The sequence below is a fragment of the Colobus angolensis genome, unplaced genomic scaffold, assembly GCF_000951035.1.
Source record: "Colobus angolensis palliatus isolate OR3802 unplaced genomic scaffold, Cang.pa_1.0 Scaffold204, whole genome shotgun sequence".
NCBI lineage: Eukaryota > Metazoa > Chordata > Mammalia > Primates > Cercopithecidae > Colobus > Colobus angolensis.
The window spans coordinates 1,416,906-1,431,483 of NW_012115200.1; the positions used below are offsets into that span (position 1 = coordinate 1,416,906).

A 14,578-nucleotide genomic window follows, 5' to 3' on the forward strand; every position below is an offset into this window, starting at 1 on the left:
CCCCACTGCACCCCAGGCCCACTGTGGGCATGGTGGTATTGAGGAGGGTGGTAGCCGGGTGGGTATATAGAGAGGAGCTAGACAGGAATGTTGGGCAGGAATGCCAGGTTCTGCTCGGGGACATGAACAAAACTGCCCCAAAAGGTAGGCTGCTGACTGCCCTCAGACCTTCCTCTTGCCTCAGTCCATTAGAGAATTTTCTCTAAGGTCAGATCTTCGACTTTTTATGTGGAAAACAAATAGCAAGTAGTACTACTTCTAGTTATGTTGTAAAATAAAAAAAATTTTTTTTTTTTGAGACAGAGTTTCAGTCTTGTTGCCCCGCTGGAGTGTAATGGTGCAATCTTGGCTCACTGCAGCCTCTGCCTCCCAGGTTCATGTGGTTCTCCTGCCCCAGCCTCCCGAGTAGCTGGGATTACAGGCACCCACCACCACGCCCCACTAATTTTTGTATTTTTAGTAGAGATGGGGTTTCATCATGTTGGCCACGCTGGTCTTGAACTGCTGACCTCAGGTGATCCGTCCACCTTGGCCTTCCAAAGTGCTGGGATTACAGGCGTGAGCCACCGCGCCCGGCCAAAATAAAAGTTTTTAACACATGCTTTTGTAAAGTGAAGCACTAGCTTACCACTGAAATGACATCAGCACTTTGGACCAATATGTTTTATAGAAACAAAGCTTGAGCTCCATTGACTGCAGAGACTGTTTTTGTCCTGTGGTGGCCTCTGTGCTGGTTTTGTTTACTGTGGAGTTCCAGGTTTGATGCCATACTTCTTAAACGAGCCAGTGAGACATTTTTCCTGGGGAACGGTCTCACTCCTGGAGGAAAAAAATGTTTAAGACTATAGCTCTTGTATAGCCCTGAAGCAGCAAAAACTGATCTGCATTTGTTTCTCCTCCCGTTCCCTCCTTCCCTCCCTTCGTCTCTCTCTCTCTCTCTCTCTCTATATATATATATATATATGAAATCTTATTTTTGTAAGACACAAACAGTACTCACACCCCAAATACTCTTGAGCCTGTTCTTGTCTGAATGTTTTATAGCCTGTACCTTAGCCATTGGTAACTCTTGGGAAGATACAATCAATAAATCTCATTTAATTCTAAAGCTAAGCTGTGTGGATAACTTCTTTTTAGTTATATAACAGAGTGTTATATGATTTTTTTATGTTCACCTGCTAAGAACATACACATTTGGAATGTGTGACATTGTTAACGTTTTTCCTTGAGAAGATGTATGGAATAGCTCTTTCGATGCCATTTTGATCTGTTTCTTGCAGAGTGCGGTCCTTCATGTTCAGTTCAATTAAAGGATGTTTGAAATGGTCTAATCTGGCTGGCCTCTTTGGAGCAATGAGCATTTGTTTTGTTGAATGAGTGACTGAATAATTATTTGGTTACTCAGCCAATCTAGTGTCTTGAGAAAATTGTGAGTTGTTATTGCCTCTGAAGAGTAAACGGTTCACTACTGCTGTTGCAGAATGTTTGTACTTAAGACAGTTTGTTGAGAGAGATTTAGAAGATTTAGTTTGGTTAGGTTTAGATGTTTCACCTGCCGACTCGCATTAACAGCAGTGAGGATGGTGAGGACTTCCTCATTTGGCGCACTCTCAGTGTTCCAGGCACACTGCTTTGGTGCTTTAAGAGGCTGCTTCACGTAATCTCCCAAGCAGCCTCAGAGAGCAGAATTCTTCTGTCAGTAGAAGAATGAGGAAACAGAGACGTGGAGAGGTCAGGTGAGTTGTCAGCCATCCCATCACTAGTAATCCACTGAGTCCAGATTCCACCTGAGGGCCACCTGCCCTTGCCCACTCAGCTGCATGGTCCTCTCTCTGCCTTCTTGAGCGTGTGCTCAGAAAAGTCCTGCTGGGTCCCTTGGAGCGGCAGGGTGTCTGCTCGTTGAATAGTAGAAGAGGATCCCTAGACATGACTGAAAGCCGTCTGGGTTTTGTGTGACAGCATCATTCCTATTTGAATTTCATCCAGAGAGGAGATCATACGGATTTTAATGGTTTTATTGATTGATGTTTACGCTGCTCAGTGATAACCTGAAATGTTACATTAAATGTTTGTTTAAACCAGAAAATTTTATTTATCATGTCTCTCCTTTCAAACTTGGGGTCTATACTCCAGATTTTAAATCTGAAAAACAGGCACAAGGAGCATGGTGCCTGTACTGCAGTTCCAGTCAATCTAGTGGTAGCTCTTTTGATGCCATGTCTGTTTCTGAATTGTTAGGTCTTTTTGATGGTTTCTGCCTTTCCCTGTTACTGGTACTCTAGCTTTTCCTGAGACAGAGATGTATTCCCAGGTTGGGTTTCAATAGCAAAGCCTGTTTCCTCTCTGTGAGTGGAAGAACGGGAGGGGAACAAGCATCATATTTGAGTAGGCTTTTAACGTCACACTGCTTTTTTTGTTTGTTTGTTGTTTGTTTTTTTTGGAGACAGAGTCTCACTCTGTCACCCAGGCTGGAGTGCAGTGGGGGTGATCTTGGCTCTTGGGTCACTGCACCCTCCACCTCCTGGGTTCAAGCAATTTTCATGCCTCGGCCTCTTAAGTAGCTAGAATTACAGGCACATGCCACCACACCAACCTGGCTAATTTTTGTATTTTTAGTAAAGATAGGTTTTGTCATGTTGGCCAGGCTGGCCTTGAACTCCTGACTTCAAGTGATCTGCCCCCTTGGCTTCTTAAAGTGCTGGGATTGTAGGTGTGAGCCACTGCGCCCAGCCACGTTGCTTCATTCTTCAACCTTGAAAGTCACTTGATTTATTTTCCTTATTTATTGCTGTAGTTTAAATAGGGGGCTTCACTGGCTTCGGTTGCTCTGTTTCCTAATACTAAACAATCTGTTGGTTTTAGGATACTTTAACTTCATTTATTTATTTATTTATGAATGAATGAATGAATGAATGAATGAGATGGAGTCTCGCTCTAGCCCATGCTGGAGTGCAATTGCACAATCTTGGCTCACTACAACCTCTGCCTCTTGGGTTCAAGAGATTCTCCCTGTCTCAGCCTCCTGAGTAGCTGGGATTACAGGCACCCGCCACCATGCCTGGCTAATTTTTGTATTTTTAGTAGGGACAGGGTTTCACCATGTTGGCCGGGCTGTTCTTGAACTCCTGACCTCAGGTGATCTGCCCACCTCGACCTCCCAAAGTGCTGGGATTACAGGAATGAGCAACTGTGCCCAGCCTTATTTATTTATTTTTTAAGAGACAGATTTCACCATGTTGGTCAGGCTGGTCTTGAACTCCTGGCCTCAAGTGATCTGCCTGTCTCAGCCTCCCAAAGTGCTGGGATTACATTTGTGAGCCACCACACTTGGCCAAGAATACCTTGTTATTTTTTTAACCTGATAGTGTAGTGTATTCAGGTTTTATGGCACATTTAGTTTAAGAGTGTTAAAAGACTGGAGTTTTAATCCAATAAGTGTTTCTTTTGGTTCCCAGATATACATACAAGCTGTGATTGTTTAGATGTTTCCATCTTTTTATATATGCATATACATATTATTATTGTTGTTTTTCATTTTTAGGAACTGAAAGAAAATGGTGAATTGCTGCCTATACTGAGAGGAGAAAATTAATAAATCTTAAACTTGGTGCCCAACTATTGCAAGAAGTATTTAATTACATTGGAAGCAGTTCATGATTTAGTCCTCAGAAATGGACTAGGAATAGAAAATTCCTGCTTACTCAGTTACATGTTTTGTGTATTTCACAATGTCGTGCTAAATAAATGTATGTTACATTTTTTCCCACCAAAAATAGAATGCAATAAACATCTTCAAATTATTAATAATTGTATGAAAAAAGTATATCTTTACAGCAATATTAAACATACAGCTACTATAATTAGCCCACATTAAATCTCTTTTTCTTAGTACATGAGTATCTTCGAGCAGTTAAGAAAGGCAGTCTTCAGAAAATGGAGAACTGTGGCGGAATGCAGTACACAACAGTATTTAGGACAACTCCTTTGCCAACACAATGGCTCCCCTCGCTGGTGAAAGATCTCTTTACAGCTTAGGAAAAACAACGGAAATTAGTTTCTGATGTCATTGCTGAGCTCGGCAGTGGTTAAATTGCAGAGGCAGTGTAGGATGTCTGCAGGTTTAGACTCTCATTTCACAAGGCACCAGTAGTGAATTACCAAGAAACATTTCAGAGGAAAATGATTTCTCATTGAATATGATACAACAAACACTTTTTCATAAGGTCTAGAAGAGTGGGTAGTCATGACAAAGGATGGAAAAGTATTGTCATTTGTTGTAAGCATCACTACTTTTTTTTTTTTTTTTTTTTTTTTTAAGACTGGGTCTGGCTCTGTCACCCAGGCTGGAGTGCAGTGGCACGATTATAGCTCACTGCAGCCTCGACTTCTCGGGGCTTAGTGATCCTCCCGCCTCAGCCTCCTGAGTAACTGGGACCACAGGCTGCCATCACCATGCCCACCTAATTTTTTTATTTCTTGTAGAGATGAGGTGTCCTGCTTCAGCCTCCCAAAGTGCTGGAATTTACAGGTAGGACTACCACACTTGGTCCACTTATTTATAATAAACATTGATTTGGTCCTTCAAGGTCCTTTGGTCGTCCTATTGAGAACAGTTTGAAGTCCATGAAAATTTTAACAGTATTTTTGATCCTGAATCTAACATATTTGAGAAATAGTTGCTCCACTAGGCTTCCACAAGCAGGCTTCAAATGGGATGGCTAAATTCACCTCATGGTTCTTAGTTTTTTTTGTACTTGTGACACATTCTCTTCATATATTACCCCACCCTGTTTAGGCAGTTAAGATGCTGGCACTGTCTGGTCGTGATAAGGAAAGGGAAGCAGAAGTCAGTAATTCAGACAAGAATAAACAGGATGAAATGCGTCTATTCCTAGGCCTAGGTAAGATTAGCCCACCACCTGCACACTGTTGCTGTCTCTTCAGCTCAGGCTGTTTTTCTCTGTTTGGATTGTGTAAGGAGTAGAGTGCTGTATTTGTGTGTGACAGAGGCTGGTCTGTACAAGTCAATGAAGCTCGACGAGGCCTTGCTTCCTGCTAGGTGTTAGGATGCCCATGGTGGTGAATTTTCTTGGCGTTCTGTGTAACTAAATAAGGCTTTTTAGAGCATTGGTCCATGACAACTTCCTTGTTTCTATTTAAAATGAAAATCGTTGTATAAATAAAACCTTTTAAATGCAGATACAAATAGAATTTTAACTGAAATTTTATGAAGCTGTTGGCTGCAGGGATGTGTGTGTCATGGAGGAGGGCTCCATACTTTTTCTGTATACTTATCTCAAACCTAAATCATTTGCATACTGCTTTTTCTTTAAGTGCCAACTGTCCTAGTATATTTTCTAAGTCAACTTTTAACTTCACTTTATCCTAAGCAAGAATATCTTTGCCATCACAGATTCAGTAAGCCCGTTTTTTTCTAATGCACATACAAATAAATAAAATGCACAACTTTTAACATAAATGGCTACCTCCAATTTAGGAAGCACTGTTCTGGCCAGAGGCCATTGCTCTGATAAGGTCATGTGGTTAGTGCATTTTAGGAAGACCTCCTTTCCCTTTGATTGACTCCTGTAGGACATAAGATATCAGGGACATTATCCTTTGTTGAGCCATCCTGGTTTGAGGCAGGATGAGTGTTGAGAGTTTTTGGGGAGTTGCCCCTGTGTCCTATATGAATTTATCCTCTTAAATTCTGGTGGTCATTGGCTCTGCTGACTCCAGGTAAGTTGGGGTGACAATGCAGCATATTTCTATTTTCTAGTTGTTTTTGGCCAGACATGGGGAAGGTCAAGAGATCTTGTTCATACAAGCGGATTGATGGCCATTCCTAATCTGATTTTATTAGTGTATTTGAGAAAGTAAAGTAAGATTCCTGAGCCCAACTGAACTTCCCCTATTGAATTTTCTAACAAAAAGAGAGTTTGTGTATGGGTTTATAATTGAGCCTGCTCTTGTAGAAATGTTTTATCAGAATTGAAATCCTCTCTGATCCTCAAATTCTAGAGACAAAGTTGTTTTCTGAATTTGAGAAATCTGTTCAGTTCACGAGGAAAGGTGACAACGTGACATTTGGATGTTGTCCCACATGTGAGGCCTTGTTGGGTGCTTATGGTGGGAGGGACTGTCCAGGCAGGTTTTGTATGGAGAGTTTTCATGTCTGGACACATTTCTGTCCTGAGAAGCACTGCTGTGCTTTTGGGAGCATGGACCGAGGCCAGAGCCTGTGGCCAGCTCTGCCTGCCCTCCCTTTCCTGGCCTGCTCTGTTGAGTCTGTCGTGGGGCTTCGTGTGGCTTCCTGCCAGGTGAAAGCTGCATGGTGCTTAGGGTAGAGCTGGTGCTGTGGGGAGGCTCTCGATGGTGGGGGCTGCCATCTGTTTGCCTGTTAACTCTTAGAAACCAAACCTCACATGTCAGAATTTCCTTTCTAGAAGAGGCCGGTTGATACAGGCAGAGCTGTTCACTCCTCTTGACTTGTGTGTTTGTGCCTTCCTTGTAGGAAGGCTTCTTAGGGAATTGGTATCTGTTTAGGGGAAGTAAGCCTGCAGGAATGAACTTTTTTAATTTTTAAATAAAAACTCTTGATGAAAAATGGAAAGGAAAACTAAAACCAATGAAACAGGTTAGGTAGTTTGTGGAATTCTCCTTTGCAGGTGAGGGGAGAAAGCAGCTCTCTCAAGGGCACAGCTACAGGTTGGGAGCTGGGGTGTCCATCCAGGGTCTGGGACACCCAAACCTTAGGCTTGCCTCTACTGGAAGGCCTCCCCCTCAGAGCTGTGTGGGATGCAGTTGCCTTTTTACCTATGATGAGAAACTGGTGAATTGCCAGGATCCTGGCTCTGGCTTCAGTCTGCCCCATTCCTGGGGATTAGAGGGCATTAACCCTACTTCCTACAGCCGAGCAGCTCTTCCTCATGACTCTATTTTCTAAACTCTGGGGGCTGACTGATTTGAAGACTCCCTTGTTGATGAATGTGTTGACACTTGGCTATCATAATGTAAATGCTCCTTATTAAAATAACAGGACCTGGTGGGTTCAGTTGCCTTGCCCACGTGTGACTTACATGCTTTTGCCTTTTGTTTGTTGAACACTGAACCTTGCAGAAGCATCAGGAAGTCCACCTTGGTCCAACTGGATTGATCATTAAGAAGGAAGGAGAAAAATTATTGCCATTTCCATTCTTTACAAAAATGTCATAAGTCTACTCAGGAGTAGACTAAAAAGATAGCATGTTTTTATAATTAGTCTCATTTTATTAACTTAGAAAATGTTTAATCTCTGAAACAACTGCAATACATTTTAAGCACTTGGTAATCATGATCTGTCTTATTGGAAAGAATTATACAAATAAGACCTATCTTGACAGTGAAAAGTTAAAAGCTTAAGATTGCAATATGAAACATGATTTCTGGTTTAGTTTTTAAAGTAAAATCAGCTTTCTTTTCCTTTTTTTTTTTTTTGTGATTGAGGCAGGGTCACCTCTGTCACTCAGGCTGGAGTGCAGTGGTGCAATCAAGGCTCACGGCACCCTTGACCTCCCAGGTTCAAGATCCTCCCACCTCAGCCTCCTCGGTAGCTGAGATGACAGGTGTGTGCCACCATGCCCGGCTGTGTTTTGATTTTTTTTTTTTTTTTTGTAGACATGAAGTCTCACTCTGTTGCCCAGGCTGGTCTCAATCTCCTGGGCTCAAGTGATCCTCCCACAGTGCTGGGATTGGGATTACAGGCCTGAGCCACCATGCCTGGCCTGAGATCGGTTTCCTTAAATTTGACAGTTGGGACTTTTCAAAATTTAAACCTTTCTAAATAAAAGTAATTTGATTTTTTGCAGATGAATTCTTGTTTTATACACATTTCAGATGTTGAGTTGGAGGACCTAGACCCTTCCCTTTTTGTCTAGTCACATTTCCTCATGGCCATCCACTGATCATTGAATCAGTGTAAACACGGACAGTTTCAGTTTCTCTTGAGTCTTTGGGTCTTCATTTCTGAAGGCTCCTGTGTCACGTAAGACTTAAATCAATCTCACGCTTTTCTCTTGTTAATCTCTTTTGTTATGAGAGTGTCGGCTGTGCCCCTTGTGATGGACGAGGAGAGGTATCCACCTTTCCGAATCAGACACCAGCTGCAGTAGCTTCCTGATGCCTCATTCACCAGGATGGGTAACTTTAAAGAGAAGTTTTATAACTGGCATCCCATTCTGGTTTCAGAGTCTCGGGGGCTTTTTTCATACAGCTTTGTCTGATATTTAGAGACGTTCAGATTCAGAAGAAATGAGTTCGGTTAGCTCATGGGCCGGGCACATGCACTGAGTCACTGAAAGCAGCAGAATACCTTGAGGGAGTCTTGGTGCACTTAGGTCACTGTAAGGTTCTAGGGCTAGGAGTGGGGATTTGAACCAGGATCCCTCAGCGCAGCCCCAGTGCTGTACTTGAAGCCTCATGCCACGCTGGCTTTGAGGTAGCACACTGCGTTAGTGAGTGGAGTTGCCCAAGTCTGGGGCTTCTGAAATGACCTAGTATTTTTACCTTCCTGTTAGAAATGGTGTGGCTTTTACAAATTAAGTGTCAGGCTGGGCACAATGGCTCATGCCTGTAATCCCAGCACTTTGGGAGGCAGAGGCGGGTGGGTTGCTTGAGCTCAGGAGTTTGAGACCAGCCTGAGCAACATGGTGAAACCTCATCTCTACAAAAAATAAAAAATTAACTGGTCATGGTGGTGTGCACCTGTAGTCCCAGCTACTTGGGGAGCTGAGATAGGAGGATTGCTTGAGCCCAGGAGGTCAAGGCTCCAGTGATCGTGCCGTTGCACCCCAGCTTGGGTGACAAAATAAGAGCCTGTCTCAGAAAAAAAAAAACAAAAAAACGAGGACCTGCAAATTTTGACTGAAAAAGACCTGTTCTCCCCACGGTCATTCATCTTGTCATTGGTTGTCAGTGGTACAGTGTTAATTTAATCTTTTCTCAAAAAATCAAGTTTTGTTCGAGGAAGTTACAGATTTCCCTATGAACTCCTAGAGAGAGAGCCTGCCCTCGTTCGGGGTTGCCTGGGGGATGCCTGCCATGTGGTCCAAGGTGAGGTAAGCGTTTCTCTGCCCCTTGTCTCCCAGTCTGCTGTCCCCAGGAATGAGTTCCCTAACTCCTAGCCCTGTCGTTGAGCCCAAGCTTGTAACCTGGATATGGGAGCCGTCTATTTAGGAAGAAGGCTTGTATGGTAATTTCTAAAGGAATTAAAATAGATTTTTATGTTCTTGTCCTATGTTTTGTGCTTAAAAGGGAGAGCCCCGACATAATGGAGAAAAGCCAGAAGGAGCTTGGATGCCCTTGAGAACCCCGTCACCTGTCTGTAGGGGCAGAAAGGAGGATACCTTTCTTCACCCATCACAAGGGGCACAGCCAACACTCCTTTAATAGATTACCAAGGAAAAGTATAAAATTTATGTAAAGACTTAGGTGACACAGGAGCCTTCAGAAATAAAGATCCAAGAGAAACTGCATGTTCACAGTCAGATTCAACGAAGAGTGGGTGGCCATGCAGAAATGTGATTGGACAGAAGGGAAGAGTCTAATCGTAGACTGGATGGGAAAACCTTGCCCCTGTGTAGCATTCCTTCCTTCCAGGTACAGGACAGGGCCCTTCTGGAATGAAGGTCTGGGAACACTTTCAGATAAAGTACTGTGGAGGATGTCTTTGTGGCCGGCTCCTGTAGTGGAACGCGGGTCCAGCTGCTCGCCAGTTCCAGAGTCCAGTTGACAGAGCAAGGTCTGGTAGAAAGAAAATGATGGTTAACCAGAACTAGTCATGGGGATATGGCTGGATTCCCACCCAAAGTAACGACTTTGAATTTCTGGGGAGAAGGCAAGGGTTTAGAAAGGGGCGACGGGAGGGGACTTGAAATGGGAGGCGTGCAGGGGTTGTGCTGAGTACAATGTGTGTCTTGTTCTGGTGGCTGTCCTGGGCCTCAGTCCACCTGGAGTGTGGGCTGGCATCATCTCAACGAGTGGCCAGATTTGACTGTCCACCTTGAGGTAAGCTCTGGGATTTTGTAGCTGGGTTTCCACATTTGGTCTGTCTCAAGATTAGCCCCTAGAACTTCGAAGTAAGCACGTAATTAGAGACTAGCTCACAGACACATGTGAAGAGGGTATACGGTGAGAAAGGGGAGGGGTATGGAGTCTATTTTAAGAGTAAGGGAAAAGGCTTCTGCAATTTAAGGTTATGTCTCAGTACTAAAGAAAAGGGAAAAAAAAGTTTATAAAAATGCATTTTGAAGTTAAGCTGCTCAGTTAAACTCCTACACAAAGGCCGGGCAAGGTGAGAGTCATATTTCTAGGTTTTTTTTTTTTTTTTTCTTAAGACTGAGTTTTGCTCTTGTCTCCCAGGCTGGAGTGCAGTGGCGTAATCTTGGCTCACTGCAACCTCCACCTCCTGGGTTCAAGCAATTCTGCCTCAACCTGCCCAGTAGCTGGGATTACAGGTGTTTACCACCATGCCTGGCTAGTTTTTGTATTTTTAGTAGAGATGGGGTTTCGCCATGTTGACCAGGCTGGTCTCGAACTCCTGACCTCAAGTGATCCACCCGTCTCAGCCTCCCAAAGTGCTGGGATTACCAGGTGTGAGCCACAGCATCCGGCCATATTTCTGGGTCTTTGTGGCTGGACTTGCATGAGAAGGGTTCTGGTTTCTGTCACCTGCACTGGGGAAGAGGCATTCTACTTTGTGGCCTACCTTGAGGTGGGTGGGGTGGGGGCAAGGGAAGGGGCCAGAGGGGGTCAGAGAGCCCTTGCTTCTGAAGCCCTTTGGTGTCCTGCAGTTCCTAGTAGTCAGTGTGCCAAAGCCCAGGCCGTGGGTATCATTTTCTGAGCCCCAACCTATCCCTCTATTTTGCCTTTAGGTCTGGAGGAAGGTCCCAGGGCATTTGCCCTTGGTGGGTGCAGGTAGGGAGGATCTGCGGGTCTTCCTCATGCCAGGAGTCTTGTCCCAGAATCAAAGGCTCCTGGTGGGTAGGAGCGCGTCCCATGCTGCAGCACGCTTGGCTGTCTAAAGTTGCTGATGAGAAGCAGCATAGGATCTGGCAGGGGTGGTCCTGAGCAGAGAGGCTGAGATGGGAGGTGGTGGCCCATTCTATCTCCATCCCTGAACCCCATGCACTGAGGTGCAGGAAGTGTGTGTAGTTTCACACACTTAAATGTAAGAAAGCGCGTTCTTGTTGAAAATAACATCCCGGCCGGGCGCGGTGGCTCAAGCCTGTAATCCCAGCACTTTGGGAGGCCGAGACGGGCGGATCACGAGGTCAGGAGATTGAGACCATCCTGGCTAACACGGTGAAACCCCGTCTCTACTAAAAATACAAAAAACTAGCCGGGCGAGGTGGCGGGCGCCTGTAGTCCCAGCTACTCCGGAGGCTGAGGCAGGAGAATGGTGTAAACCCGGGAGGCGGAGCTTGCTGTGAGCTGAGATCCAGCCACTGCACTCCAGCCTGGGAGACAGAGCGAGACTCCGTCTCAAAAGAAAAAAAAAAAAAATAACATCCTGCTGGGCATGCTCTGGGAATGACGACAGGTTTTGCCCTCCTCCTGCAGCTAAGCCCAGGAGTCCTGGAGCCCTGGGTTCCCATCGGGGCTGCAGCCCTCTGCTGTTTCCCCGTCCGCTGTCAGGGAAGGAGTTTCCTATATCGCAGGGCAGGGCCTGCGTGCAGGTCCAGGTGTATAAATTTTAGGGCTTGTTCAGGAAGCAGGCAAAATGTGCCCTTGGAGGTGCTGAGATACAAAGCTTTTCCCCCTGGTGTTTATTATTTGCTACTTAATATTCTAAGTAAAGAAAAATTAGAAATTTAAGTCATTAACATGAACGTTTCTGCTTTTCTTTACACTGTGCAGTGGCAATTTCAAATGCAAATATAAGAGCATTTAACTTGTGTGTGGGGTACCTGAGCTGGCCTGTTAATATCGATCTCAGCTTCTGCCAGGATGCTGGAGGCGCTGCACAAAAGGAAATGCTCTTGATCCCTGCACATTCCCTCAGCGAGCACTGCCTTCAGGCTAAGGCAAGAGAGAGAGAAGGAGCTGTGGGTTGCCCTCTCATTGCCTGCCTTCTGTGTCATCTTCAGTGAGTAGTTGGCTAGTACAGGCAAGAGACAAGGCAGAGAGGATATGATGATTTACTCTGCCATCCGTGTTTCTTAGAATGCAATTGCTCTCTTTCTGGGCTGGAAGCAAGTTCTGGTGTGATTGGAAAGTGTGGTGCCAGGGCTGTCAGCTCCAGCTCTCCTGTCACAGCCGGTTACACGCCGAGGTTGCCCTCGCCTTGAGTCTTGTCACCCCTGATGCTGGGGCCCACTGGAATGCTGCTTCTGGTGCATCGTGAACCCTGCATGTTAGCCGGGTGGCAAGGAGTAGCCAGTTCTCTGCTCACCCACATGCTCTGTGGTGCCTCTGCACTAACAGCACGCGTTCAGATAAAATTATTAAGAATTTTGAGATGATGACAGCAGAACGTGAAACCGAATGTAGTCCTGAGTGCAGGGCCCCATGGGACCGCACAGGTGGCAGGCCTGGAAAGCCAGTCCTGCTTCAAGCCGTGTGGCTGAAGGAGGTTGGGGAGCTCAGGCCCTGATCCCAGGGTTCTCCTTTCCTGGAGATTCTGTTAAAGGGCCACTCACCTTAACCATGATCTTCTCTTTGAACTTGCTCCGAACTTCTCACTAGAGAAACACACACCCGGTCACCTGTGAGCCCTTGTTCTATGTGCATTCCTGTAGGGACGTACTCTCCAACCGACGCTGAAACTACCACAGCAAACAGGTGCTGTCCTCAACAGTTGACACGTATTAAGTCATCTAATTCTCACCACGACCCTATGAGGTAGACATCATCAGCCCCATTTGACAGATGGGGAAACTGAGGCATGGGTGAAGCAAACTGCTCCTGGTCATAGTACCTGGTGGACCAGGATTTGACCCTGGGCCTCCTGGCTGCAGTTCGCCCTCTTAACCCCTGTGAGGTGTGAGGAGTCAGTGAATTGGCTCCTGTGGCTTGGGAGGGAGACATGTTCCTCTGCGTGGCCAGGGACAGCACTGTGTGGAGGGTGGAGTGCTGGGCTGTGAATGGGCCCATACCGGTCCTAATGGTAGGCAGAGAGGGTGAGGAGGTGCCCAGGACCGGCTTTGCTGGAAGGAGAGAACGCTGGCACCATGGGAGCAGCCCACCGTGAAGGCCATGCCCTGCCCGAAGCGTGGTGCCTATTTAGAACCTGCTGAGCACCCCCCAGCACGATGGCATTTTGGGTGTTATTTTTGCCGGTAGGGAAACAAACTCAGGAATTTGCCAAAGCGCTCATCCAGGGGGCGAGTGGCTCAGCCCAGGGTTCAAACCCGCTCCGGATCTTGCTGCTTCCGGATCACAGCAAGCACTGTGCTCAGGCCTGGGGCAGGGACGGATTCTCCCTGAAGGCAGGTCTGAGGCCAGCGGGAGCACTCATCCCCGGCGGGCGCACTGGGTTCCATCTACTGTGGTGCGATTTCGGCTCACTGCAAGCTCTGCCTGCCCGGTTCACGCCATTCTCCTGCCTCAGCCTCCCGAGTAGCTGGGACTACAGGCGCCCGCCACCTCGCCCGGCTAGTTTTTTGTATTTTTTAGTAGAGACGTGGTTTCACCATGTTAGCCAGGATGGTCTCGATCTCCTGACCTCATGATCCGGCCCACTTCGGCCTCCCGAAGTGTTGGGATTGGGATTACAGGCGTGAGCCACCGCACCCGGCCGCAAATACTGGAAGTTTTAAGTCAAGCGAACGAACGTTAAACCGTGTCCTGTCCTCTTCCCTTGACAAATACACCTACCGGTGATCGTGAAGGCTGCCTTGTGAATTTAGAAAGTCCTGGGTCTTGGGAGCTTCAGGGAACAGATCGCCCGCCCACGTGTGCCCCCCTTGCTTCCCATCCTGTTTCTGTGCCCTCCCCCGGGCCCTGTGGCGCACAGGGGTGGGGTCGGGGGTGTGCGCCGGGAGGGGCTGCTCAGGCTCCGGACGCGCGCTCCTGGGGGCAGCCTGTGCACATCCCTTCTGGAGGAGTCTGCCCGGCGCATCTGGGGAGGCGCGCAGCCCCTGGTGCCAGGGTCCAGGTGGCGCCACTGGGGAGGGCGTGTGCAGGAACCAACAGCCCTGGAACCAGACGCCAGGGTAGGAGCCAGTCACGAGCCCTGCCTGGCTGGGTCGGGTCCCTGTCCTGGAGCCCAGAGTGCCTTGGACGTTGAGGCTGCAGGGACACCCCGGGACCAGCGACGGCAGGTGATGCCCAGGGTCCCGCGCCAACTGGGAGCTTTGCTGCCTCTGCAGCCTGGTGTGACTTTGGAGGGACAAGGCCGGGGCGCGAACTGAATCTTCTGTCATATGCAGAGTCAATGCACCAGCTCCAGGACCTTGAAAGGCTCAGTTTCCACGTATGCAAAACGGTCCAGGATGCTATCGTCCCCTGGTCGCTGCTGCACCATCGAGGTCAGCGCGCAGCAAGTCACAGGGAGGCCACGTCGGCTGCAGACCTCGGCGGCGGGCGGTGGCGGCGCGTG

At 47.1% G+C, this 14,578-nt stretch overlaps 1 protein-coding gene across 2 annotated transcripts in view; it reads left to right on the forward strand.

Annotated features, from left to right (window-relative positions):
• Nucleotides 1-4,589, forward strand: part of GLRX3 (glutaredoxin 3) — a 43,425-nt gene extending 38,836 nt beyond the window's left edge. The window contains exons 11-12 of one of the 2 annotated variants that reach the window (XM_011941958.1): nt 3,542-3,620; nt 4,319-4,589. In XM_011941958.1, the coding sequence (XP_011797348.1) occupies nt 3,542-3,592 (51 nt within the window). In that variant the 3' untranslated portion in view covers nt 3,593-3,620; nt 4,319-4,589. Of the gene's footprint in view, nt 1-3,541; nt 3,857-4,318 lie in introns of those variants that run through there. The other variant, XM_011941957.1, reaches the window with a different exon arrangement.
• Nucleotides 4,590-14,578: the final 9,989 nt, after the last annotated feature.